General features: G+C 47.8%; 2 protein-coding genes across 2 annotated transcripts in view; one reads left to right on the forward strand and one right to left on the reverse strand.

The window, feature by feature from the left end:
- Positions 1-26,793, reverse strand: part of LOC105207326 (E3 ubiquitin-protein ligase HUWE1) — a 336,590-nt gene that overhangs the window by 169,495 nt on the left and 140,302 nt on the right. The window lies entirely within an intron of this gene.
- Positions 3,941-4,872, forward strand: LOC105198968. Its single transcript, XM_011165841.1, has 2 exons — positions 3,941-4,474; positions 4,552-4,872. The coding sequence occupies exons 1-2, from the start codon at positions 3,941-3,943 to the stop codon at positions 4,870-4,872; spliced, it is 855 nt and encodes a 284-aa protein (XP_011164143.1).

The raw sequence follows: 26,793 nt of genomic DNA on the forward strand, positions 1-26,793 counted from the left end.
AAGGATACACCGACGTCGAAGTCCAAACGGATCTGGACATCGACGCCGAGGTGATAGATACGCTAACTGACGGTGATAGATACGCTGATTTCCCACCAGCCAACCCCGGCGGAGGACTCAATGGAGGTGGAATCTTCTATTGAGAAGCTCTCCCGCAGGGCGCTAAGATCCAGCCGGAAAAGAAAGGAAGACCGGTGGTCATTAGCATGGAGACGCTCAAGAAGCCGATCTTCCGCCCGCTGCTTAAAGGGGTTCGAAATCAGATGAACCCCCTGTCAAAAGCGGGGGACATTAGATTGGCCCCCGCCTCTTCCTCCCCCCTACTCACCAACGCCCTATAGAAAGGGTAAAAGGGGTAAAGGGTAAAACAGGCTGCGAAGAGGGAGAGAAAAGAAAGAAGGCCCATAAGGGAGGACAGCATAAGGAAGGTCCAAAACAAGGTCCTCCCGACCGTTCTCCGAGAGATGTGACTTCTCCCAGCCAACAGGGCTGTGGAGAAGCCTAAGGCAATCTCGACCGGGGGCAGGATTACCCCTCAGGTCGGGAGACTGTACCTCAGAAAAGCGCGGGCAACACAGCCTCAAAGACGGCCAAGCTTGCACCGGTAAAAGAGACCACCTTCCCTTCCATACTAGAGTTATGGATGGAGGTGGTCTCAAAAAAGATTAATAAAAAGGCGGCTGCAGCCGCTAGAAACGCGGCGCAAGCCCCCCCCCCTCCTTCAAATAATCCTCTCCCTTCGACCTCGGGAAGAAAAAGAAAAAAAGGGGGGAGGCCAGGGTGAAACCGGAGTTTCAGCCTCCGCAGGAGCAGGCGCCCGATGGCGCCAAAGATCAGGCCGCCGACTACGGCGGCCGTAGCGGTGACCTGTGCCGACCCAAAGGAGTATGCGCAGGTCCTCCGCGAGAGAGAAAGTCGACCTCTCTTCCCTCGGAATTGAGGACCTGCGACCACGCGGAGCGGTTACGGGGACCCTGATACTTGAAGTCAGAGGCACCCTCAACGCCGCAAAGGCCGATGCCCTGGCCGAAGGTACTAGGGTGGCCCTTAATAACCGGGATGACGTGAAGGTGGCTCGACTGTCAAAGACGGTTAAGCTTAAAATAACGGGCCTGGACGACTCGGTTACCTCAAGTGAGGTAGCCAAGGTCATGGAAGCCACTGGAGGATATTCCCCCCACGACATCAAAGTGGGGGAGATCCGAATGGCTCCTAACGGGCTGGGCACCTGCTGGGTGCGCTGCCCCGTGAAGGCGGGCAAAGCAACGTTAGCCGCCCCCTGACTCAGGGTGGGGTGGTCAAGCTGCCAAGCGGTGCTGCTCCCCTCACAGGAACTTCAGTGCCACAGATGCCTGGCCTCTGGACACGTCCAGGTCAAATACAGCAGCCGGGTTGACAAATCCAATGCATGAAAAGAGAAGGCGGGCTGCCCGGTGTGTAAAGACACGGACAAGCCCGCCGAACATAGGCTTGGTGCAAAAAGGTGCCTTGCAAACAAAGTACAAAAGGCACCCCAAAGCACGAGGAACCGTAAAAAGGGAGGGTCAATTACAACGTCGACCCTACCCCAGACTTCGGCCTCCGGAAGACACTCCTCTCCCGCAAAGAGAGACGAGAGAAAGAAGCGAAGCAGCAGTCAACTGCATAGAGATGAAGGAGGTAGAGGAACCTCAGGAGCAACTAAACAATGCCCCTTAGGCTCCTCCAAGCCAACCTTAATCACGCCAGTGCTGCACAAGACATGCTTGAGCAATGCCTGGCGGAGGTGGATGGCGGGCTGGCCATCGTCGCCGATCCGTACAGGATCCCCGAGGACAACCCCAACTAGATTGGGGACTCCTCGGGAAAGATGGCGATGATCAGCCAACATGTTGCTCCGCCGATGTTCTCAATATCGGCAGGAGAGGGCTTCATGATGGTCGAGTACGGACCCATTGATGTCCTGGGCTGCCCTTAGCTTGGACAAGGGGGAGTTTGAGGCGGCCCTGGATGGTATGCAGAGCGACATTCTCAGTCGCTCTCCTAGGCCAGTCGTTGTGGGGAGAGACCTCAATGCACACGCTGTGGATTGGGGCTGCCCTCGCACTGACACCAGGGGCCACCTGGCCCGGGACTTTGCGGCGGGATTTGGCCTGGTACTCTTAAACCGGGGCCGGGTCAGCACTTTTGTGGGGGGGGGGGAGTCCATTGTGGATGTCACATGAGTTTCCCCCAGTGCCCTTAACAAGGGATGAAAAGTAGACCAACTCCCTGGGAGAGACGTCCGATCATAGACTTATCTTCATGCAACTCGTCTCCCCACCCCGCGGAAGTGCGTGAGCAACGCCGCCGCAGAAAAGACAAAAAATAATGGGTCCTAAAAAAAACTTGACCCCAAAGCCCTCAAGGTCAGCCTCCTTGCCTCCACTTGGCCGAAGGAAAAGATTGACCTCAGAGCCGAGAAGGAGGCGGAGCACTTGTCCTGAATGATGTCACAAGCGTGCGACGCCTCCATGCCCCGCAGCAAACTTATGGCGCGCTGAGATGCCTACTGGTAGTCCGCGAAGCTCGCTGAACTCAGGCGAGCTACCGTGGCCGCCAGGCGGGCGCACACGCGCGCCAGGCGGCGGAGCATGGAAAAAGCGCTGAACCGCGCTGCGGTCCTCAGGGAGGCCAAGAAGGCCCTGAGGACCGTCATCGCACAGGCAAAGGCCGCGGCATGGGACGAATTGCTTTCCGAGCTGAATTGCGACCCATGGGGGAGACCTTATCAGATAGTGACAAAGAGGCTCCGCCCATGGGCGCCCCCAGTCTCGGAGACGCTAGACCTCCAGTTCCTCGGTACGGTGGTAAACCTTGGTCCCCAGGGGAAGGGACATTTCGGAGAAAACAGGCCCTCCCCCGAGATGGACCGAAAAGCTAGAGGTATCCAAACACGAGATGACCGCTGCCTTCGCCCGAATAAGAGGTAGAGCCAAGGCGCCTAGGCCGGACGGAATCCACGCCCAAAGTCTGGGCCCGGGCGTCTTCGATCATTGGGGAAGCACTTTGTGCCACCTACACGAAGTGCCTCCAAGAAGGAACGTTCCCCAGAAGGTGGAAAAGGGCCAAGCTTGTCCTCCTCAAAAAGGAGGGCAAACCTGCGGAGAGTCCCTCCGCGTATAGGCCTTTATGTATGCTGAATGATGCGGGCAAAGTCCTTGAACGTATCATTGCTAACCACATCATCCAGCATATGTCCCGGAAAGGTCTCAATTTGTCTCCAGGCCAATATGGATTCTGAGAGGCAAGATTGACCATCGATGCCATTAGGTAGGTCCGATCCCTCTCGAAGTCCATCACGGGGGACGGGCAGGTGGCGATGGCGATGGCAATATGACTGGATATCGCTAACGCCTTTAACAGTTTCCCATGGGGCGTGGTAGTGGCGGCGCTCAGCGAGTACTATCTTGTGCCGCCCTACCTCGTCGCTATCATACGGGATTACTTCCGGGACAGGGTGCTGGAGTTTCGGGACTCCATAACCGGACTCCAGCAGCGGAGGGACCTGTCGTGCGGCGTTCCACAAGGGTCCATGCTGAGCCCCCTACTGTGGAACGCAGCGTACGACACCGTGCTCCGCGAAGCCCTCCCCCCTGGCTGCCACGTCGTCTGCGTAGCAGACGACACGTTTGTAGTAGTCAAGGGCGCCTCCTGGGGAAGAGCGGACGCCATCGGCAATTGGGCCGTGGCTTGTGTCGTCGGTTCCATCAGGAGCCTGGGTGAATCTGAGGGTGGCCCCGAAGAAGACGGAAGCCATCTTCTTCCATGATGGCTGCTCCGGGGTACCACCCGAGGCCTTCGTCCTGGTGGACAACATCCGAGTTCGAGTGGGGGCAACCTTAAAGTATTTGAGGTTGCTACTGGATGGTCCTACTGGGCTTTTATCGAGCATTTCGACAAAGTGGCACAGCGGTTGGGCATGAGGACGGACGCCCTCCTAGGATTGATGCCCAATCTCCGAGGTCCGAGGGTCGGTGCAAAGCGCGCGTACGCCTACGTGGTAATGGCTGGGGCTCTGTATGGAGCTCCAGTCTGGTTCCGCGAAGCGCTGGCCAGCCGCCGCATACGCGAGACGTTGCACGCTGTGCAGCGGCGGTTGGCGCGTAGAATAGTGCGCGCGTATCGCATCGCTTCTAGCGCGGCGACCATGATCCTGGCAAGTCTCCCCCCGGCAGAATTTACGGCCGACGCTCTGGCCTGGTGCTACGCCAGAGCAAAAGTCGTCCGCCTGCAGAGAGGGAGGGAGGTGGTTACCCCCAGGGTCGCCGCGCTACTACGGGAACGAGTACGCCGTCGGGCGATGGACACTTGGCAAGAGAATCTCGCCAATGACCCGCCGGCGGCAGGATCTCGAATCTTGAAGGCCATCCTACCCTACTTGGACAAATGGGTGGGCCGCCCCTGGGCGGCCGATCCTACCGGACGACACAGGTGCTCATCGGACATGGATTCGGTGAGTACCTGTGCAGGATACAGAAGGAACCGACGACACAATGCCATCATTGTGACGCTGTATCGGACTCCGCGCAGCAGGAAGTCTGCCTAGCGTGGAACAAGTTGTGCGGAGTCCTGAGAGCAGAAATTGGTGACGATCTTTTCCTGCGGGCCATCATCACCCAGATGGTCCGCAGGGAGAGCACATGGATCGCAGTCTCCTCTTTTTGCGAGCAGGTTATGCGGCAGAAGGTGGAAGCCAAAAAACAACGGGGGAGGAGGCCGGGGAGACGCATGCCCTTCAGCGACAACAACGACAACAGGGGCGGTGGGGACGGGGACCATGACCAACCCTGGCTCTCGCCCCAGCCGCCCAGAAAAAGAAGAAAGCTTGCCCCCCGCCCCCCGGGCCCTTGAGGCCCGGTGGCCAAAAGGCGGAGAGGCAATAAAGCTGCAACCGCCCCCCCACTTCCCACCATAAAGGAGTAGGGGAGCAAAAAGGAGGAGAGAAGGCGTCTCTCCTCCCCTACGGCTGCTGGCCTGGCCTTCAGAACCCGCAGCCGTGGAATGGGGGCCCTCGCACCAGTGAGTCCGGCAAGGCAGACCCCACCTGACGGTCCGGGGAAAGCGGCCCTGCGACATAACGAGAAGTCACTCCCCCCCCCCCCTTCGCCAGGAGAGGAATGGGGAACACTAATGTTACCCATCCCCCAGGGTAGTAAGGTGTGTCGCGCCGCGTTAGTGCGGCGCAAAGGGGCTCGGGGTTACGGCGGGGGCCGGAAACACCGAACTTTACCCCCAAACACCAGGGAAAGAGGCGGGGGAGGGACGGTATCCCCTTCCCCCGACCTGAGGCTGACGAGGCCTAAAAGCCTACCGTTAAGGCACCCCTGGCAACCCTCTCGATGTGACCCACCTCAACGTGGTGAGAGGGTGAACTCCATCCCCGAATGTCTTCGGGGATGGGGGCCAAGAGGTCACGTGAAAGGCATTTGTCTTCAGACCGAAGGCAAATGCCCTGCCCAAGGCGCCTCCCGGCGCGGCGGGCACGGGAAGAAGAGGGGCTGGTAATCCCTGTGTCTGGGGACGGTGTCGTTTTCACGACTCGCGTCCTGGCACGGGGAGAGCCAGTCCCTCCGGGAAGGACGGGCCGGCGGGTTTTGGCGCTGCCAATCCCGTCGGGCTGGGCCGTCTCCGGGCCGCCTGGACGTATTCCAGGGCAGGGTCGGAGCGGCGGGGGTGTCCCGGCACGTGCATCGTGGGAAACCCTCCCCGATGCATCGGGTCGGGACGGCCCTCGGGCCGCTCGGACTTTTCCGAGCGGGCCGAGGGCGCGTGCGGATCGCGTTGAAGGGTTTCTGTGAAAGGATCCGTCCTGGAACGGAGCTCCTCGACGCTCCAAATCGGACGAGACGGGCCGCTGAGACCCCGGTTTACCGGACCCAGCGGGCTGGGCCGTCTCCGGGCCGCCCGGACTCTATTCCGGGGCAGGGTCGGAGCGGTGGAAGACGGTCCAGCGCGTTCCTCGTGGGAAACCCTCCCCGAGGTTGCGGGCTGGACTGGCTCCGGGGCCGCTCGGAAGTATTCCGAGGCGGGGCCCGGGGCGGTGTTGGCTGGCCCGGCATTCCGCGACGGCGTCCCTTCCGAAGCGGGTGCCGGGCCGGAGTCTTGTCCCCCCAGGGGAGTTGTTACCCCCCTGGGTGGACGTGCTGGTCGCCACGGCGGCTAGGGTGCGGAAGGGGCGTCGCTTCCGTTGCCCGACCCGTCCGTGGGGCCCCCCGGGTGGCGCCACCCGTGACGGTGCCCCCGCTGTCGGAGGCGGGGGACCCCTGAAAGCCCATGCGGGGCGAGCCCTTGATGGCTCCTCCGTATGGGTGTGTAAGGGGCTGGAAACCAGTGTACCGGATGTCACGGGGCCCGCGCCATAAGCCGACCCCCCGGGAGTACCCGGGGCACTCCTCCTCAATACTCGTATTGCGGCGGAGTGGGAGATACGCCGGTCGGTGTAGCCGTCACGGGGAGTGGGATCTTTTATAATAATGTCTAAACTCAATAACGAAAAAGTGCCGAAGATCACCCTCTTGAGGTGTAATAGTGAGACGAGCGCTTGCTCGCGTATTGGCCTGGGAGGGATGAAGAATTCTTCGTCCCTTCCGGACCTTAAGGGTGACATTTCCCCCGCTGAGGGGAGGGATGCCACCGTATACAAGAGAGGACCCAGCACTGGGGCCGGCGGGCTGGAATTGTTCAGCCCGACCAAAGCACAGGGTGCTGGGAATAAAAAGCAGGTGCCCCCGTATAATATACGGGAGTTTCCGCCCCTATCAATTAGGGAGCCTGGGACGGCCACCTCCGGCACTAAACCGGGCCCGGCGTGCAGCAAGGGCAAGAAGCCCGCTAGCTGCAACGCCGGGGCGGCCAACACCGGGCCAGGGGACGAACCCGGACCATCGGACACGAGGAGGAACGAGTCCTCGTTATCAGTGGGTTCCGTGACCCCGCTGCCCTCGGACGAAGACGCCTTTATGGACGTCGACGCTGAGGGGGCGGGGCCCTGGGAAATGACCCGGAAGCGTTCTCGACGCAAGACGTCGAAGAACCTAACAGTCTACTCGTCGGACTCTGAGGAAGGCCCGACGAAAAAGGGACGGGGGAGACCCGCGAAAGACCCCTCTCACGAGGGGCAATTCACGGCGGAGGCCATGGCCCGAAAAGCCGAGGCCGAGAAAGCCAAGAAATTGAGAAGGGATCACCGAGCGATCCTTGACTCCGACGTAAAGCCTACCTCAGAGCGCGCTTCTAAGGCCAATGACGAAGCCCTCGAACGCGCGGAGGAGCTCGAGACACAACCCTTGACCTCTGTAGCAGAGGTCATGACGCAAAGCCTGGGCATGTTGGCGAAGTCGGTGGAACGCTCTAACAATATCCAAGGTCCGATCAGGAAGGATATGTGGAGGGCCTACACCGACCTAACTGCCGGTCTTACGACGATAATGTCCAGGCAATGCGAAGACGACGAAGCGCGACAGCACCGGGAAAATAGCGCAGCCCTGGCTAAAGCCAGAACCAAATGGGAGGCCGAGAAGCGCAAGCTCGAGGCGGAGATTGGACAGCTCCGCATTCGGGTGGCGCTTCTCGAACAAAGCCCCCATTCACGCGCTGAGGCTGAAGGTCACACCGACATCGAGGTCCAGACAGATCTGGACCTCGACGTAGAGGTGATGGACGCTCTGACCGGGGAAGCTCCCCATTCACCGGGTCCGACACTCTCGGACACGATGACGGAGGAGCCCTCCGGAAGGGCGCCCAGCAAGGCTGCGACCACCCGGCAAAACAAGCCGGTGGTCAGGTGTATGGAGGTACTTAAGGAGCCGTACTTCCGTCCGCCGCTAAAGGGGGTTCGGAAACAAATGAACCCCCTGTCCAACGCGGCGGACATCAAGGTAGCTTCGGTTTATCAATCCTCCTTCCCCTCCCTGCCACCTCCCTCACGCCCTCAGGAGAGGGCCGTGCGGACGGGGGGGGAGGAGAGGAGGAAGAAAAAAGCAATAACAGAGGACGGCCTCCGGGAGGTCCTTACCAGGGTCCTCCCGGCCGTCCTCCAGGAGATGGGGCTTCTCCCGGCCAGGGCGACGACGGCTGAGAGGCCCGGGGCGGTCTCTGCTGGAGGCAGGGTGACTACCCCTCCCCAGACCGAGACCGCCCCCAAAAAGAAGACCGCGGGCGGCGCAACCGCTACGACTGCCCGGCCCGCCCCGGGTAGGGAGACCACCTCCCCCTCCATACTAGAGTTATGGACGGAGGTGGTCTCCAGGAAGGCTAAGAAGAGGGCCGCCAAAGCCTCTAATGAGGCGACCAAGGCGGCCCCCGCCACGGGTAGGCCCATAAGGGTTCTCCCAGTCCCCCCCCCAAAGAATCCCCCTCCCCAGACTTCCTCGACGTCTTCGAGGAAGAAGAAGAGGAGGGGAAGGCGTGGTGGAGGTCAGGGGGAACGTGCGGAACAGCCACGGGGCGGAACTAGCCCCCAAGGGTCGGCCAGTGTGGCCAAAATCAAGCCGCCGACCACGGCGGCGGTGACGGTCACATGTGCCGACCCAACAGCCTACGCGCAGGTCCTCAAAACCGCGAGGGAGAAGGTCGATCTCTCCTCCCTCGGGATCGAGGACCTGCGCCCCCGCAGAGCTGTTACGGGTGCCCTGATACTCGAGGTCAGGGGCGTTGACAACGGCACTAAGGCCGACGCCCTAGCCGAGGGTATCAGGGCTGCCCTGTCATCAAGGGATGACGTCAAGGTAGCCCGGCCGTGCAAGACGGTCGAGCTACGCTTAACTGGCCTGGACGATTCGGTCACCCCTAGTGAGGTGGCCGAGGTCCTGGGAGCCATCGGAGCTTGCTCTCCCCACGACATCAAAGTGGGAGAGATCCACATGGCTCCCAACGGGCTGGGCACCTGCTGGGTGCGCTGCCCCGCGAAAGCTGGCAAGGCAGTCTTGGCCGCTCCCCGAGTAAGGGTGGGCTGGTCGAGCTGCCGCGTGGCACTGCTCCCCTCGCGGGGACTACAGTGCCACAAGTGCCTGGCCACGTCCAGGCCAAATGCAGCAGCCGGATCGATAGATCCGGCTGCTGCTACCGATGCGGTGGCATAGGCCACCTGGCCAAGGATTGCCGAGAAAAGGCGGGCTGCCCGGTCTGCAAAGACGCGGGCAAGCCCGCCGACCATCGGATCGGCGCAAAGGGGTGCCTAGCCAATAAGGCACAAAAGGCACCCCCGAGCGCCGGGGGCCGTCGAGAGGCGGGGTCGACAGTAACGCCGACCCTGTCCCAGACTGCGGCCCCCACCGAGTCAGAGGCTCCTCTCCCGCAAAGGGAGAGGAGAATAAGAGAAGACGCAGTAACCAACTGTGTTGAAATGAAGGAGGTGGAGGAGCCTCGGGAGCAAGTCAACAATGCCCCCTAGGCTCCTCCAGGTCAACCTCAATCGCACCAGGGCTGCGCAGGATATGCTTGCGCAGTGCCTGGCGGAGGGGGGTGGCGGGCTGGCCATCGTCGCCGATCCTTATAGGATACCCGAGGGCAACCCCAACTGGATTGGGGATCCCTCGGGGAGGGTGGCGATGGTCAGCCATCATGTGCCGGGCGCTCCGCCGACGATTCCTTTATCGTCTGGCGAGGGCTTCGTCATGGTCGAGTATGGACCCATCGATGTCCTGGGTTGTTATCTCCCACCTAGCCTAACCAGGGGGGAGTACGAGGCGGCCTTAGATGGCATGGAGAGCGACATACTCGGTCGCTCTCCAAGGCCTGTCGTTGTGGGGGGAGACCTCAATGCCCACGCTGTGGCTTGGGGCTCCCCCCGCACAGACGTCAGGGGCCGCCTCGCTCTAGAGTTTGCGGCGAGGCTCGGCCTGGTCCTTCTAAACCGGGGCCGGGTCAGCACCTACGTGGGGGCCGAGGGAGAGTCTATTGTAGATGTGACATGGGCCTCCCCCGGGGCCCTTAACAGGGTCCAGGGATGGACAGTGGAGACCGGCTCCCTCGAAGAGACGTCCGACCATAGACTAATCTCCATGGAGCTGGTCTCCCCCCCCCCACGGAGGTGCGAGAGCAACGCCGCCGCACCCGGGACAGGAATCGATGGGTCCTGAGGAAGCTCGACCCCGAAGCCCTCGAGGTCAGCCTCCTTGCCTCCACTTGGTCGGAGGGAGGAGCTGACCTCGGAGCCGAGGAGGAGGCGGAGCGCCTATGCGTGATCATGTCGCGCGCTTGCGACGCCTCCATGCCCCGCAGCAAACCTATGGCGCGCCGTGCTGCCTACTGGTGGTCCGCGGAGCTCGCCGAAATGAGGCGAGCTACCGTGGCCGCCAGGCGAACACACACGCGCGCCAAGCGGCGGGGCATGGAGGAAGAGCTGAACAACGCCGAGGCGGTCCTCAGGGAAGCCAGGAAGGCCCTGAGGACCGCCATCGCGCGGGCGAAGGCCGTGGCCTGGGAGGAGTTACTCTCCGAGCTGGACCGCGACCCATGGGGGAGGCCGTACAAAATAGTGACGAAGCGGCTCCGCCCATGGGCGCCTCCAGTCTCGGAGACGTTGTATCCCCAGTTCCTCGGAAAAGTGGTGAATACGTTGTTCCCCACCAGGGGAAGGGACATACCGGAGAAGACCGGCTCTCCCCCAGGATGGACCGAGGAACTGGAGGTGTCCAGACACGAGATGGTCGCGGCCTTTGCCCGAATAACCGGAAGGAAGGCGAAGGCGCCCGGGCCGGACGGAATATACGCCAAAGTCTGGGCCCGGGCGTCTCCGATAATCGGGGAGGCACTTCGTGTCACGTACACGAAGTGCCTCCATGATGGAACTTTCCCCAGGAGGTGGAAGAGCGCCCGGCTTGTCCTACTCAAAAAGGAGGGCAAGCCAGCGGAGAGTCCCTCCGCATACAAGCGCCTTTGTATGCTGGATGATGCGGGCAAGATCTTTGAGCGAATCATCGCCAACTGCATCATCCGGCATATGTCCCGGTATGGTCCCGAATTGTCCCCCGCACAATACGGGTTCCGAGAGGCGAGATCGACTGTCGATGCTGTCAGGCAAATCCGATCCCTCTCGGAATCCATCACGGGGGACGGGGGGGTGGCGTTGGCGATATCCTTGGATATCGCCAACGCCTTCAATAGTATCCCATGGGGCGAGGTTGTGGCGGCGCTTAGCGAGCACTTTCGCCTGCCGCCCTACCTCGTCGCCATCGTTCGGGACTACTTCCGGGACAGGATGCTGGAGTTCCGGGATAAAACCGGACTCCAACAGCGGACGGACATGTCGTGCGGCGTCCCGCAGGAGTCCGTGATGGGCCCCCTGCTTTGGAACGCCGCATATGACAAAGTACTCCGTGTGGCCCTCCCCCCTGGCTGCCACGTCGTTGGTTACGCCGACGACACTTTCGTGGTAGCCCGAGGAGCCTCCTGGGTGATGGTGATTGCCATGGGCAATTGGGCGGTGAACTGCGTCGTCGGCTCCATCAAAAACCTGGGCTTGAGGGTGGCCCCGGAGAAGACGGAAGCCATCTTTTTCCATAATGGCTCTTCCCGGGTACCGCCCCGGGCCTTCGTCCGGGTGGACAACACCCGGGTCCGAGTGGGGGCAACCCTCAAATACCTGGGGTTGCAATTGGACGGTCGTTGGGCCTTTGTCGAGCACTTCGACAAATTGGCCCAGCGATTGGGCAAAATGACGGGTGCCCTTCTGGGGTTGATGCCCAACCTCCGAGGTCCGGGAGTAGGTGCGAGGCGCGCATACGCCTACGCGGCCATGGCCGGGGCCCTGTACGGTGCTCCGGTCTGGTTTCGCGAGGCGTTGGCCAGCCGCCGCATAAGAGACGTGCTGCACGCCGTGCAGCGGCGGCTGGCGCGGAGGATCGTGCGCGCCTATCGCACCGCCCCTAGCGCGGCGACCTTAGTACTGGCGGGGCTCCCCCCGGCGGAATTCAGGGCCGACGCCCTGGCATGGTCATATGCCAGGGCTAAGGCCGTCCGCCTGCAGGGGGGAGTAGTTACCCCCAGGGTCGCCGCGCTATTGAGAGAAAGGGCTCGCCGGCGGGCCATGAGGTCTTGGCGGGAGAGTCTCGCCAATGACCCGCCGGCGGCGGGATCTCGGATCTTGGAGGCCGTCCTACCCCACTTGGACGAATGGGTGGGCCGCCCTTGGGGCGGCTTGTCCTACCGGACGACACAGGTGCTTACCGGACATGGCTGCTTCGGTGAGTACCTGTGCAGAATAAGGAAGGAATCGACGACGCAGTGCCACCATTGCGACGCCGAAAGGGACTCCGCGCAGCACACGCTGGAACACTGTCCAGCGTGGGAGGAGCTGCGCGGAGTCCTAAGAAGAGAAATCGGCGACGATCTCTCCCAGCGGACCATCATTAGCCAGATGGTCCGCAGGGAGAGCGCTTGGGTCGCGGTCTCCTCCTTCTGCGAGCAAGTAATGCGGCAGAAGGAGGAGGCCGAAACCATCAGGGAGTGGAGGCCGGGGGGACGCATGCCCCCCGGCGAAAACAACGGAGACAGGGACGGCGGGGACGGGGACCATGACCCACCTTGGCTCCCCCCCCGGCCGCCCCGAAGAAGAAGGCCCGCCCCCCGGCCCTCAGGCCGCAGTGGCCCGTCAGCCAAAAGGCGGCGGGGGTGCGGGCGATCAGCTGCCGTCGCCCCCTCCCTTCCCACAATTAGGGAGGAGGAGGAGAGCGACGGCGCTAACACAGAGAGGGGGCGACCCTCCTCCCCAGCGGCTGCCGGCCCCGCCTTCGGGACGCGCAGTCGCGGGAGGAGGGGGGCCCTTCGCTATAACGGTGAACCCGGCGAGGCAGACCCGACCTGACGGTCCGGGGGGGACGACTCTGCGATGTAACGCGGAGCCGTATTCCCCCCTCTGCCTCGCCGGGGAGGGGGAGAGGGAAGTTTCTCCCTCTCCGCCCCCAGGGTAGTTAGGAGGACCGCGCCGCCGTCAGCGCGGCGCGAAGAGGCCCGGGGCTGCGGCGGGGGCCGGATACCCCGGGCTTTACCCACAAACCATCAGGGAAAGAGGCGTGGGGGGGCTGGTGTCCCCCTCCTCCGACCTAGGGTAGATCAGGCCCACAAGCCCTGCCGGGTGTGCCCACGTTATGGTACACCCGGCGTGTCGAACCGGCCTAGGTCGACTGGGTCCGGGGGGCTCCGGAAGCATGCTGCACGCGTTCCCGGAGCCCCCCAGTCACGGACCAGGGCAGGACACCCGGAGAGGTTTTAGTGGGTATGTCCCCGCCGACACATCGTCGGCGGGGAAGAGCCCCACATAACCACCAGGCCTCCCCCGGGGCCTGTGGTATGCGGTAACGCATTTCCTCTCCGTTACAAAAAAAAAAAAAGGCAGTCGACCCCTTGAATCATCGTTTTATAAAAATCTACCCGTTTTTCTTTTTTTCTTTGGTAACAAAAGAAAAATGCGTTACGCATACCCCAGGCTCCGGGGGAAGCCTGGCGGTTATGTAGGACTCTCCCCCGCCGACAACGCACTAAAACCCCTCCGAGTGTCCTGGCCTGGTCCTTAATTGGGGGGGTTCCGGGAACGTGTGCAGCATACTTCCGGAGCCCCCCGGATATGAAAATTTACTCCCCACATATCGGGAAAGTCCACAACGTATAAAAGATACTCGTTATTCTATATACATGCGATTAATTGTAAATAAGCGGTGCGACGGAGAATGCTTTCGCACAGCCCTTTGTTCCTCAGTCGTAACCATGCTCTCGATTAGTAAACATTGTGAGTGAGAAAAAATGACGTGGGGCACGTGGATGAACGTATTCTTCAAGGAGTTTGTTCCCACGATCCAAGTAGCCTCCTCGGGTAATCCTCTTCGGGCACTACTTTTACAAGTGAGAACGAGGTGGAGGACGAGGGGGTGAGCAAATTTATTTCTTTGTGCGCGCGGCGGCGGCGGATAGTTCCGCGAACGCCGCGTCAGGCCCGCGCGCCGCGAATTTTAGGCTCGCGAATGACGTCAGGCCCGCAAATTATAAATATACGAGGTGTGTTCAAAAAGTATCGCGAATTTTGTGTTTTTTCAAAAATTATTTATTTATTCATGAATATCTATTTTGTCCCCTTCAAAGTAATCCCCATGAGATATTATACACTTGTGCCAACGGTTTTTCCAATCTTCGAAGCACTTCAAAAAATCATTTTTTTTATCTTGTTCAGCTCCTCCTTCGATGCCGTCTTTATCTCGTCAAGCGTAGCGTAACGTCGTCCTTTCATGGGCCTCTTCAGTTTAGGGAACAAGAAAAAGTCACAGGGGGCCAGATCTGGGGAATACGGTGGCTGCGGCATCATTAGTGTGTTGTTTTTGGCCAAAAAGTCGCGCACAAGCAACGATGTGTGAGCAGGGGCGTTATCGTGGTGCAAAAGCCAATTTTTGTTCTTCCACAAATCCGGGCGTTTCTGGCGGATTGCTTCGCGCAAATTGCGCATAACTTGCAGGTAATATTCCTTATTGACCGTTCTACCCTGTGGCAAGAACTCATGATGCACCACGCCCCTGCAATCGAAGAAAACTGTCAGCAAAACTTTCACATTCGACCGAACTTGGCGCGCTTTTTTCGGTCTTGGTTCGTGCGGCAGCTTCCATTGAGATGATTGAGCTTTGGTTTCCACGTCATAACCATAAACCCACGATTCGTCACCAGTTATGACCCTCTGGAGCAAATTTGGGTCGTCGCGGACAGAGTCCAACATCTCATTAGCAATGTTCATGCGATGCTGTTTTTGGTCGCAATTGAGCAATTTTGGTACGAATTTCGCGGCGACCCGTCTCATGCCCAAATCATTGATAAAAATCGAATGGCACGAGCCAATCGATATGTTTAGGTCCTCAGCAACTTCTCTAACGGTGATTCGACGATTGGCCAATACCATTTTCTCCACTTCATTAATTTTTTCGTCTGTTGTTGAAGTGCTCGGGCGTCCGGCACGCTCTTCGTCGTTCACATCTTCTCGGCCTTCTGAGAACATTTTGTACCACCGATAAACGTTGCTTCGGTCCAAGGTAGCTTCTCCGTATGCCACAGTCAACATTCGGAATGCATCCGCGCACTTAATTTCGTTTTTCACACAAAATTTGATACAGGTTCTTTGATCCATTTTTTTGAATAGGTAAAAATCGAAGACGATCCAAAACACGTGCAAGCAAAGCAGCTGTCAACAATTAAGTGAACATTCAAAATGGCCGAGCTTGTCGGCATAAGTGAGAGACATGAGTACCAACATAACGCCACAAAAAGATCGAAATTCGAATATACGTAACCCGCGAAAATTCAAAATTCGCGATACTTTTTGAACACACCTCGTATATTATGAGAGTTCTAACTAAGGCACCGAAGGTTCCCCCATCCACCCCCGCGGCTATCTATTTATATAAACAGGTTATCTCTATTTATATAAACAGATAACGGTTATCACTGTTTATGTAAACAGATAACGATAAGTCCCGGGGGTGACGTCATTACCCCGCCTCTTCCTATCCCCCGCACCTACATTTCCCTCGCGCACCTCACCCCCTCGGAGCACCTGGGTTAGAACTCTCATAGACCTACTACTAACGTGCCATTATTGAAGAGAAACAAAATTGTATTTCAAAAAGTGCAGGGCCACACAACGCCAACATAGTGACAAATCCTGAACGATGAATAGGCCGCTATAATCTAAAATACGTTGGCCCGCAAGATCAGCGGATTTCAATCTCTTGGACTTTTTTATGAGAATACTGTAAGAAAGAAATTTGTAAAACGATTTCAGAGGATGTCGATGAGTAATGGAGAACGTCCAGAGGAATTTATTAAAACGCATGAGAGAAATCAGCTGATGGCCACTAGTAACCGACGTAAGCGACCGCGTCGGGCGGTGAGCACGCCGCCCCTACTTTCCATATGCGGTCTGTCATTTGCCAACTAGTTTTGCTTTTAGTTTAAAAACTAATATAAAAAAGTTATTTTTTATTGAATATTTTCCGAGTTATGAGGCTCGAAAGCTACAGTACACTGTAGTGTTCAAACCTCATAACTCAAAAAGTACTCAACAAAAATAATCTTATTTATAGTGTTTTGGAAAATTCTTGACACTATCTATTAAATTCTAGAATAAAAAATAGGATGTTCTATTTAAAAAAGTTAATGTGATTTCAATCTGACCTTGGCGATGCCATCCAAGATCAAACTGAATACATCAGTAAACAGATTTTTTTAAACCCTACAACTTTTATCTAAAACACTTTTTCCTGAAATGCTTAGTTTCTGAGATATTTCGCCGATCCGGAACTTTTGGCGATCTCTATATACTTATGTCGCGTATGTGTACTACTACAGATATATGTATGTGCGCGTACATAATTACAATATGGCATCTATTTCTACATGATTCTTTCTACTCTTGTCACATAACCATTTTAGTTCAGTAGTTTTGGATGCATAAATCCAAGCGGCGCTAAAAAAATGTCCGTCTCCTAAATAAAAGTTTGTACGCTACATTTAAACATATTACATTCTATTTAATTTTCTTGAATCATTTATATGTAACAAAACATGATCAGAGAACAATCTCCTATTATTACATATACAACATTTTTACATTTAGTATGATTTTTACAAGCGAAATATAACCTCACAGAATCAAAAATTGATGAGTAATATGTATTTCTTTAAACAAAGTATACATAAAATAAAAATGCAAATTGATCTACAAATGAAGAGTCAAACTCGTTGCCGTCGGAACTATTGCGCAGAAAACTAAAAATATTATACCTTTCAACTAAAACAAAACCTGATATATATTATGCAATTGGATACAGTAATAGATATATTAAAAATTATTCACAACATAATATAAATAAATACGTAACAATTGCAAAATGTTGTAAAAAGTTGTACTTAAAAACTTTATTAGAAGAATTGCTAAATAAAGAAATTGAGATAGAACTTAAATTAATAAAAATAATAAAACTAAAATATTGTCCAAAGTCACGGCCGTACCTCTTGATATATTTACCTTCTTATATAGTTTACACTTGAAGGAAATTTTTAATAATTAATTTGAACACTCCAATGCTGTTGGATCGGCAGTTGCTTATATAATCTATAAAAAAGGACAATATAATATATTAGTTTAGTAAAATAACATTAATAGTAAAAGACAGAGTTAATATTAACAAATTATTAATAAAAGACAGAGTTAATATCAACAATTTAAAAGAAGAAAAACCTTTATCTGGAAAATGGATTTTTTGCATAAAACAAATGGTAAATATAAAGCACGTTTTATTATTAGAGGTTGTAAACAGAAGCAAGTTGTGAATTATAAAGAAAATTTTAGTCCTGTAATCTGTATGTTTGCTTTGGCAACAATAAAGAAATATAAATGGAAATATTAAAAATGTTTATATGTATATCCTCCTCAAAGATACAATTGTAGAGAAAAATATTAAAACTTAAAAAGACATTGTATGAATTGAGAGCACCTTTGCGTTAAAATTTTGTTTTACAGACTTTTTCTCAATTTCAAACCACTTGACAATAAACAATGTATTTTCAAATTAAAAAATAAATAATTGATTTTAGGAATTTATGTAGATGATAAAATATTAATAGAAAAAGATTTATAAGTACTAGAAGAAACAATAGAACAGCTTAAAACAGAATTAAAAATGATAGTAATTTATGAACCAAAAGTTTTTGTAGAATTAGATATTTACCTTCTTAGATAGTTTTCTCTTGAACAAAATAATTTAAAAATTCCAATGCTGTTGGATCGACAGTTGCATGTGCATTAGTTACACATCTACGTAGTACCGTCAGTATAAAAAATCACTACAAACAATCTAAAAAGAAAAGCAATATACATTAGTAAAATAACATCAGTAGTAAAAGACAGTGTTAATTAAAAAATTGCTAATTTTACAAAATCGAAGTATTACAATGTACTTTGTATTTTCATTGAAAAATTTTCCTATTCTAATTCAAGTGGTATGTATTTTTAAAAATGTGTGAAATCTTTAAATTGCGCCAATTATAAAGAGCATATATTATTTTGAAATAACTGTTGTATAATAAACGCACCTCAAATCTTTATTTTTTTTTTTCTTTAAAACCCAAGTGGTAATATTTTTGTATTTTAACAGAAAAATTTTTCTATACTAAGTACAAAATCAGTCTAATCCAAGTGGTGATATTATTAATTTTTTCTAAAACAAAATTTAAGTAATACTTATGCTTGTATTTTCATTGAAAAATCTTTCTGTTTAACCCAAGTGGATGTATTCAATTTTAATAAGTTTTAATAGAATATATAACATTTAATTTCAAAGAATTAAAGAAGAAACAAAACAAAATGTGAAAATTTTATTAAAATAAAAAATTTTTAATGTACAAAAACTTGGCGCTGCTAGATGTCTAATTATAACTAAATATAATGTAAAACATAATAATTATAGTAACTTAGAAAATTTATAATGATTTCCAATGTTACTTAAATAATATTAAAGAAACTTAAACTGTAACTTACTTTGCGTAATTACTATTATAACGCATTGTTGTACCCTGTACAACTACGATAATTATACACATAGCAACAGGAAATTAAGATTCCTATTGCTATGCATACGCGTAGCGGACTCGAATTCCGCATACGCTAGAAATATCGAAAGACGCTGATGGTCCGTCGGGTTTCCGGCCCGCAACACCATCGCGCTGCGCCAGCTAATGCTGAGTCGCTTTCCGGTATTCGGATTTCGGCTAAGCGTGGGAGCTGCATGCCGCAAGGAACACGATTGGCCGAACCAAACGACGAATCTCCGTATAAATATCGCGACAAAATCGGAAAGCGACGGAAGAGTTTGACAAACAGCTGTCCGGTATGTTACTCGCCGTGCGTGACTTACACGTCGAGCTTGTAACACAATCCGGAGATAATAGCCGACCTATATATACCGGGCCGTCCGGGAAGAACAAACAAACGAGCGGCATACATAATCATACTACAAGTGTAACGAGGGCAATACTGAAGAAAATACATTATTTTAACGTTGGAACAAGCCAGTGTTGTATCTTTGATCACCGAGCGGCCCTTCCTACGAGTCCTAACTCCTAAGGCGCTGAAAAGATCCCGATATACCTACCGACGTCCCTGGAGCCATCACCGGGGCACAACAGCATATTTTACAAGTGTTATTTCATTGTTTCTTATGTTAATTCTTTTTATTGCTTTTTTTTATATAGCAGCGCCTAATTTGTAGTTTTTTATATTTAACGCTGTTTGTAGTTTTTTCTTATATTTAAAGCTGTTATTTACATAAACTTATTCTATTCTTATTAATACTAAACCGCATATCTACCCAAATTTCTGATATCACACATGCTGTTTGTTACATTTATGAAATTCTTTTTTATTCAATTCTTATTGCTGTCCTTATCTAGCAGCGCCAAGTTTTTGTACATTAAAAATTTTTTATTTCAATAAAATTTTCCCATTTTGTTTTGTTTCCTCTTTAATTCTTTGAAATTAAATGTTATATATTCCATTGAAACTTATTAAAATTGAATACATCCACTTGGGTTAAACAGAAAGATTTTTCAATGGAAATACAAACATAAGTACTACTTGAATTTTGTTTTAAAAAAAATTAATAATATCACCACTTGAATTAGACTGATTTTGTACTGAGTTAGCATAGAAAAATTTTTCTGTTAAAATACAAAAATATTACCACTTAGGTTTTAAAGAAAAAAAATAAAGATTTGAGATGCATTTATTATACAACAGTTATTTCAAAATAATATATGCTTTTTATAATTGGCACAATTTAAAGATTTCACTCATTTTTTTGAATACATACCACTTGAATTAAAATAGGAAAATTTTTCAATGAAAATACAAAGTACATTGTCATACTTCGATTTTGTAGAATTAGCGGATTTAATTTTGTAAATTTAAAGTTAAACGTAATTACTACATGGGTTAGCATAGAAAATTTTTTTTGTTAAAATACAAAAACAGTACCAGTTGAGTTTTAAAGAAAAATTAAAGATAAGCTGCGCGCGCACACATACTTTGGCGCCTTTTTTTACCTTTTTTTTTTGAAAAGGTAATTTTATACTGATCTTACGCGTTTTGTAGTGTTAAGCAATAATTAGCGAAGATACTATCGAGGACTAAAGAGGGAGTATCCAGGTTTATTATTATGCTTGCAGTTGAAACATTCATATTTGGCGCTAGCAATAAAGCTTCTTTCGCCACAATGCCACCCTGAAAAAAATGCCAGTTAATTTCAACCATTCTCTATAATAATATATAGAATATCTATTACATTTCTTACCAAAGAATGACCAATCAATATAACATTGTTCATTTTCCCCTTGTATAAAGCTACTATTACCTTTATAAAATGTGAGACATGCAGTTTGTTCTATGAACACGCCGTGTAATTAATAGTGTTCTATGAACACTACCATTGTAATTTATTAATTAATAAATTACAATGGTAGTTTATATTTTACACAAAAAATATATCAACAGACGTTTTTGTAATATTATTTTTTAAATTTCTACAGTATCTACTTTCCTTTCCTTTATCCTTCCTATTTTTTACCTATTTTACACTCTCACAATTCTTCCTCCTTCCCTCTTACATTATTTTATTTCTCATCTTTTCCTTACCTTCATTGCACGTTTTGTAAAAATTTTTACTAAAAGAAGTAATGTTCAATTAAAAGAATTTTTATTCTTAAAACACAAAATGTCAAAATGTCACGCGATATTTAATCATTATTTAAAAAATCTTCAAACTCGCGTTCAATAGCATTCTTAACCTCTTTTGTCCTTTATTTAAATTTTCGCTTTCTTTAATTCCGCTCTCCTATCTATTGTTTACATATTGTACAATCTCAAAATTTTTTCTACTTTCTTCTTACATTATTTCATTCCTATTTGTTTCTCTACCTTCATTACACATTTTGTAAAATCTTTACTAAAAGACATTATGTTCGATTAAAGAAATTTTCATTTTTATAACATATAATTTCAAAATATAATATCATATATTAAGAGTATAAATAAGTTTCCGCCGTTTTACAAAAAATGGCGCCATTAGTATGTTATGGTTGAAGTTGTCTGTTGTAAAACGTTATATCGTAAGGTTGGACATCTGACAACAACATAACCTTAAAATATTAGCGATTTTGTATCAGCATCATATATCTTTTTTCGTGCGAAAATGTCGAGTTTTGAGCCGAATAAGCGTCATTTGCGGGAGCTTTTAATTTACTTCTTTAATTTGAAGAAATCTGCAACCGAGGCGCATTGATTGCTTGTAAAAGCATATGGTGAGGCTGCCTTAAATGAGAGAAGTTGCCGTGAGTGGTTTCACAAGTTTAAGAACGATGAATTTGACGTCAAAGACAAAGAACGTAGCGGAAGGCCAAAAGTGTACGAAGACGCGGAATTGGAAACATTATTAGATGAAGATTTGTGCCAAACGCAAGAAGCACTTGCACTTACAGGAGTGACTCAACCAGCAATTTCACATCGCTTAAAATCATTGGGAATGATTCAAAAACAAGGAAACTGGGTTCCATATGAACTGAAGCCAAGAAACGTTGAACGCCGATTTTTCACATGTGAAATGCTGCTTGCCAGGCATAAACGAAAGGGTTTTTTGCATCGTATAGTCACTGGTGACGAAAAATGGATCCACTACTATAATCCAAAGAAGAAAAAATCATGGGACCACCTGGTCATGCTTTAACATCGACAGCCAAGTCGAACATTCATGGAAAAAAGCTCATGTTGTGTATTTGGTGGGATCAGCTTGGTGTCGTGTATTATGAGTTGCTCAAACCGAATGAAACCATTACTGGGGCTCTCTACCAAATACAATTGATGAGATTGAGCCGAGTACTCAAGGAAAAACGTGCCCACTACTACTCCAGACACGACAAAGTTATTCTTCTGCATGATAATGCTCGTCCACATGTTGCGGCGCCGGTCAAAACCTATCTGAAAAAACCCTCAATTGGGAAGTTTTACCCCACCCGCCGTATTCACCAAGGACATTCGTCCTTCTGATTACTACCTGTTTCGATCGATGGCGCATGGCCTGTCTGAGCAACACTTCACATCATATGAAGATACAAAAAATTAGGTCGATTTGTGGATAGCTTCAAAAAATGAAGCATTCTTCCGACGCGGTATCCGTATGCTGCCAGAAAGATGGGAAAAAGTAGTGGCTAGCGATGGACAATACTTCGAATAAAACATTAGGTACCGTTCTTTCACAATAAATGCCCAATTTTTGATAAAAAGCGGTGGAAACTTATTTATACTCCTAATAATATGTACCAGTTATTTAAAAAATCTTCAAATTCGTGTTCGATTTCACTCTTAATTTTTTTCGCGACTTTAAAAATCTTATTTAAAAATCTTTTCCACCATCTTTAATTCCTTTCTCCTTTTTATTTTATTTCTATTTTACACTCTCACGATTCTTCCTCCTTTTTTCTTACATTATTTCATTTCTCTTCTTTTCTCTACCTTCATTGCACATTTTTTAAAATCTTTACTAAAAGAGATAATGTTCGATTAAAGAAATTTTCATTTCTATATTATAAGATCTCAAAATATGATATAATATTTACCCATTATTTAAAAAAAATCTTCAAACTCGTGTTCAATTGCACTTTTAACTTTTTCCATCTTTTATTTAAAAATCTATACCTTCTCCGCTTCCTTTATTCCCTTTTTTCCTTCTATGTTATTCCTATTTTACGGTCCTTCAATTCTCCCTCATTTCTTTTTACATTGAAATATCAAAATACTATGTGATATTTACCCATTATTAAAAGAATTTTCAAACTCGTGTTCAATTGCATTCTTAATTTTTTTCGTACTTTATTTAAAAATCTTTATCTTTTTCGCTTTCTCTCTTCGTTCTATTTTCTTTCTGTTTTACATTCTCATAATTCTTCCTCCTTCCTTTTTACATTATTTTAATTTTCTTTGTTTTTCTATTTTTACTGCACATTTTTTAAAATCTTTACTAAAAGAGATTATGTTTGATTAAAGAAATTTTCATTACTATAATAAAAAATCTCAAAATAATATGATATTTACCAATTATTTAAAAAAAAATTTTTTAACGTGTAAGATTGCACTCTTAATTGCTTTCGTTTTTTATTTAAAAATCTGTACATTTACGCCTTCTTTAATTCCTTTCTCTTTTCTATTTTATTCCTATTTTACACTCTCACGATTATTTCTCTTTCCTTCTTACATTATATCATTTTTCTACGTTTTTCTACCTTCATTGCATTTTTTTAAATATGTACTATGAAAGATAATGTTTGATTAAAAAAATTTTTATTTTTATAATATAAAATATCAAATTATCATGTAATATTCCCCCTCTTATTAAAAAAAAACCATCAAAGTCAAGTTCAATTGCATTCTTCATTTTTTTCGTTTTTTATTTAAAAATCTTTACCTTCTCCCCCTTCTTTAATTCCTTTCTCCTTTCTATTTTTTTTCTGTATTACTCTCTCACAATTCTTCCTCCTTCCTTCTTACATTATTTCATTCCTCTTCTTTTCTTTATCCTCATTGCACATTTTTTAAAATCTTTACTAAAAGAGATAATTTTCGATTAAATCCAGCAAACACAGAAAATAATAGTTATATAACTTGTGTGTGTCGTTATATAACAAATTTTTACATTCTAGCAATATTGTAGTTATGTAAAATTGAATTGTTGATATTACAACACAATAACTTATAACAGTTATATAACTGCCGTTTATCAGGTTTATATAACAAACATTTTATGTTAATAATATAACTGTTATAAAACTAAATTATTAATACGACTTCTCCCTGCCGAAAATGTGCGATTAAAACCGATTAAAACGGAATCCTTTTTAATTGATTTTATTTTGTTTTAATCGATTCAATCCACGAGCGGATTAAAAAGTAATCGGTTTTAATTATATACAAATTGTAATTGATTTTAGTATCGCTTTCGTGAATTATTTAAGTGTAATGCATAATATTAAAAAATTTTAAAAAATTTTAATTCATTTGCACTAAGACTTCTAAATCTCTCAGCGACCACGTTTCAAAATCCTGACATTAGTAGCAAGAAATGATATGCTGAAACGCTGAAAATTCTTGCATGCTATTTTTTAAATAAAAAAGTATTTTGATAAAATAACATTGTAAATCATTTTAACTAATTTGTAAAATTGTTCGGAAACTATTTTTTTCTCGACGGTTGTCAAGAATTATTAATTGCCAAAAAAAACATAGCTTTTGGACAATTTTACAAATTTGTTAACGTGATTTTTAAAAATGGTACATAAGAATTGTTAGCGTCTCAACGTGTCACATCGCATTAAAATTTGATTTAATTGTAATTTATGAAATTCTGTAATTTTGAATTGAAATGGATTTAACAAGTAAGTTCTGGCGCCACCACTAGGTGGCCACGCCGTAGGAGATTTTCTCGTGAGTCGAGTGCGGCCACATGCGTTATATCTAGGCGCTACGGCGGCCGACACCCCAGCTCATACTTCAGTGAGACTTTTAGAAGCTGCTTATTGTAACCTCGAGACGAATACTCGCTCTCACTTTTTTCAAACATGGTGTGCGTGCGTGCGTGCATGCGTCATCTTTTTTAACAAAAATCCTTTTTTACAAGAAATATGTTTTGTAAATTAAACATTTATTACATTTACATTAATGTATTCTGTTTTAATAAATCTATCTGGGTTCCGATTGGGTTCTTATTTTCAATCGGTTTTAATACTATATTTTCGGTGCCAAAATCCCGATTAATTCGGATTACTTTTTTTTTTTAATCGGTTTTAATCGTACATTTTCGGCAGGACTGTATAACAAATATGATACAACTGTTATGTAACTGTTACTTTTTTTATGAGTGGGAAATTACAACTAACATGGACATTACATGTAACGCGCATGTTATATTGCGTGTTACTTTCGATTTTATTTTATTAACATTGCCGTTATGTAACTGTGTTTGCTGGGAAGAAATTTTCATTTCTATTACACAAAATCTGAAGACATATATGATATGATATTTACCAATTATTAAAAATAACCTTCAAATCCATGTTCATTTGCACTTGTAATTTCTTTTATACTTTATTTAGAAATGTTTACCTTCTCCGTCTTCTTTATATCCTTTTTTTCCTTTTTATTTTATTCCTATTTTATGGTCTTTCAATTTCTCTCTTTCTCTCTCTCTCTCTCTCTCTCATTTTTGACTTTAGACTCCTTCCTTGTCCCCGTTCTTCTTTTTTTATTTCTATCCGTATATTAAAATCTTTCTTTCACCTTCCATTCCTCTGACCATTTTCTGTAAATAAAATGTAACACAAAGTATTCACATACTATATGAGAAATAGAAATGTGTTTAATTTGAAATTTATCTGGGACACATTCGCTGACGGGAGGGTTCCGATAGCGCACATCCCGATAGCCCACCAACCAATCATCTTGACTTATCTAACCAACCTACGGAAAATCTCTAGGCATCTGCCATTGTGAGTGGTTTGTGTGCTATCGCGACCCGCCGTTCGCTGATAGCAACACCAGCAATTATACATATTGATGATTGATTATTACGCACGACGCAATACGCCTTCCAAGCATTGCAAACTTTCAAAACTCGCACAAAGACAGAATTAATAACACGCATTCCATCTAGAGTTCCTAAAACAAGAGTTAGGCAAAACCGCCGCCATATACAGCCAAATTTACGTTGGTTATACTGATTTCTCATTTTTAGGTTGGCTATATACATGATGTAGTCATACATGATGTAGTTTGATGTATGTATGTACACCCAAGGACTTTGATTCTGTCCATGGGGAAATTTTTCAAACTGAGAAGTCATCACTTTCTACATACTCGCAGTTCATGATTAATGAAACAACTAGAGCTTATTGGCCGTTACGTTAATCATAAACTGTAAATATGTAGAAAGATAGCGACTTCTCAGTTTGGAAAATTTCCCCATGGACAGAATCAAAGTCCTTGGGTGTACAGTTGTGAGCTGAAAGGTTGCAACACATTTTCTTCGATGATTTTTGGAATGTAAACTTGCTCATCAATCGGCGAACGTAATTGGTTGGATCCACAAGTAAGAACCAATTACATTCGCCGTTTGATAAACAAGTTTACATTCCAAAAACCATAAAAAAAATGTGTTGCAACCTTTTAGCTCACGACTGTACATACTTCGTGTCAATTTGTGTAACCACGTGTAGTAGTCATGTCATGGGCCGTCTACATGTTTGGACGTGTTTATTAATATTAATTTTGTTTTTATATTTTGTTTCAATTGTTTTTGTATTTATTAAGAATATTTATTAATCTATGAAGATTTATTTTTTACCTCACATAATGTAGAAAATTTAGTTGGTGTCCAATTTTCTCGTTTAATATGAAGTACTCAAAAAGTACATCTTTCTACATCTTTTAATGGAAAGTGACACATTTTGAATCCTTTTGAGGATGAATTGAAACATCCCTTTTTTTTTTTTTTTTTTTTTTTAACGGGGGGAAAATACTCATAGTACCCCGGGTTGGCTAGACCACGGGAGTGTGGGACTCGGGACGCGGTACCCCTCGCCGGCACAGACCGCTTGCGCGGCAGAAAGTTGGCGAGGCCCGGCCCGCCTACCCACTAAAAACCCACCGAGCCCATCTCGCCCCGTTGCGTGGAGGGACCGGGATTGTAGAGACATACG

The sequence above is a fragment of the Solenopsis invicta genome, chromosome 1 (assembly GCF_016802725.1).
Source record: "Solenopsis invicta isolate M01_SB chromosome 1, UNIL_Sinv_3.0, whole genome shotgun sequence".
In the NCBI taxonomy this organism is placed as follows: Eukaryota; Metazoa; Arthropoda; class Insecta; order Hymenoptera; family Formicidae; genus Solenopsis; species Solenopsis invicta.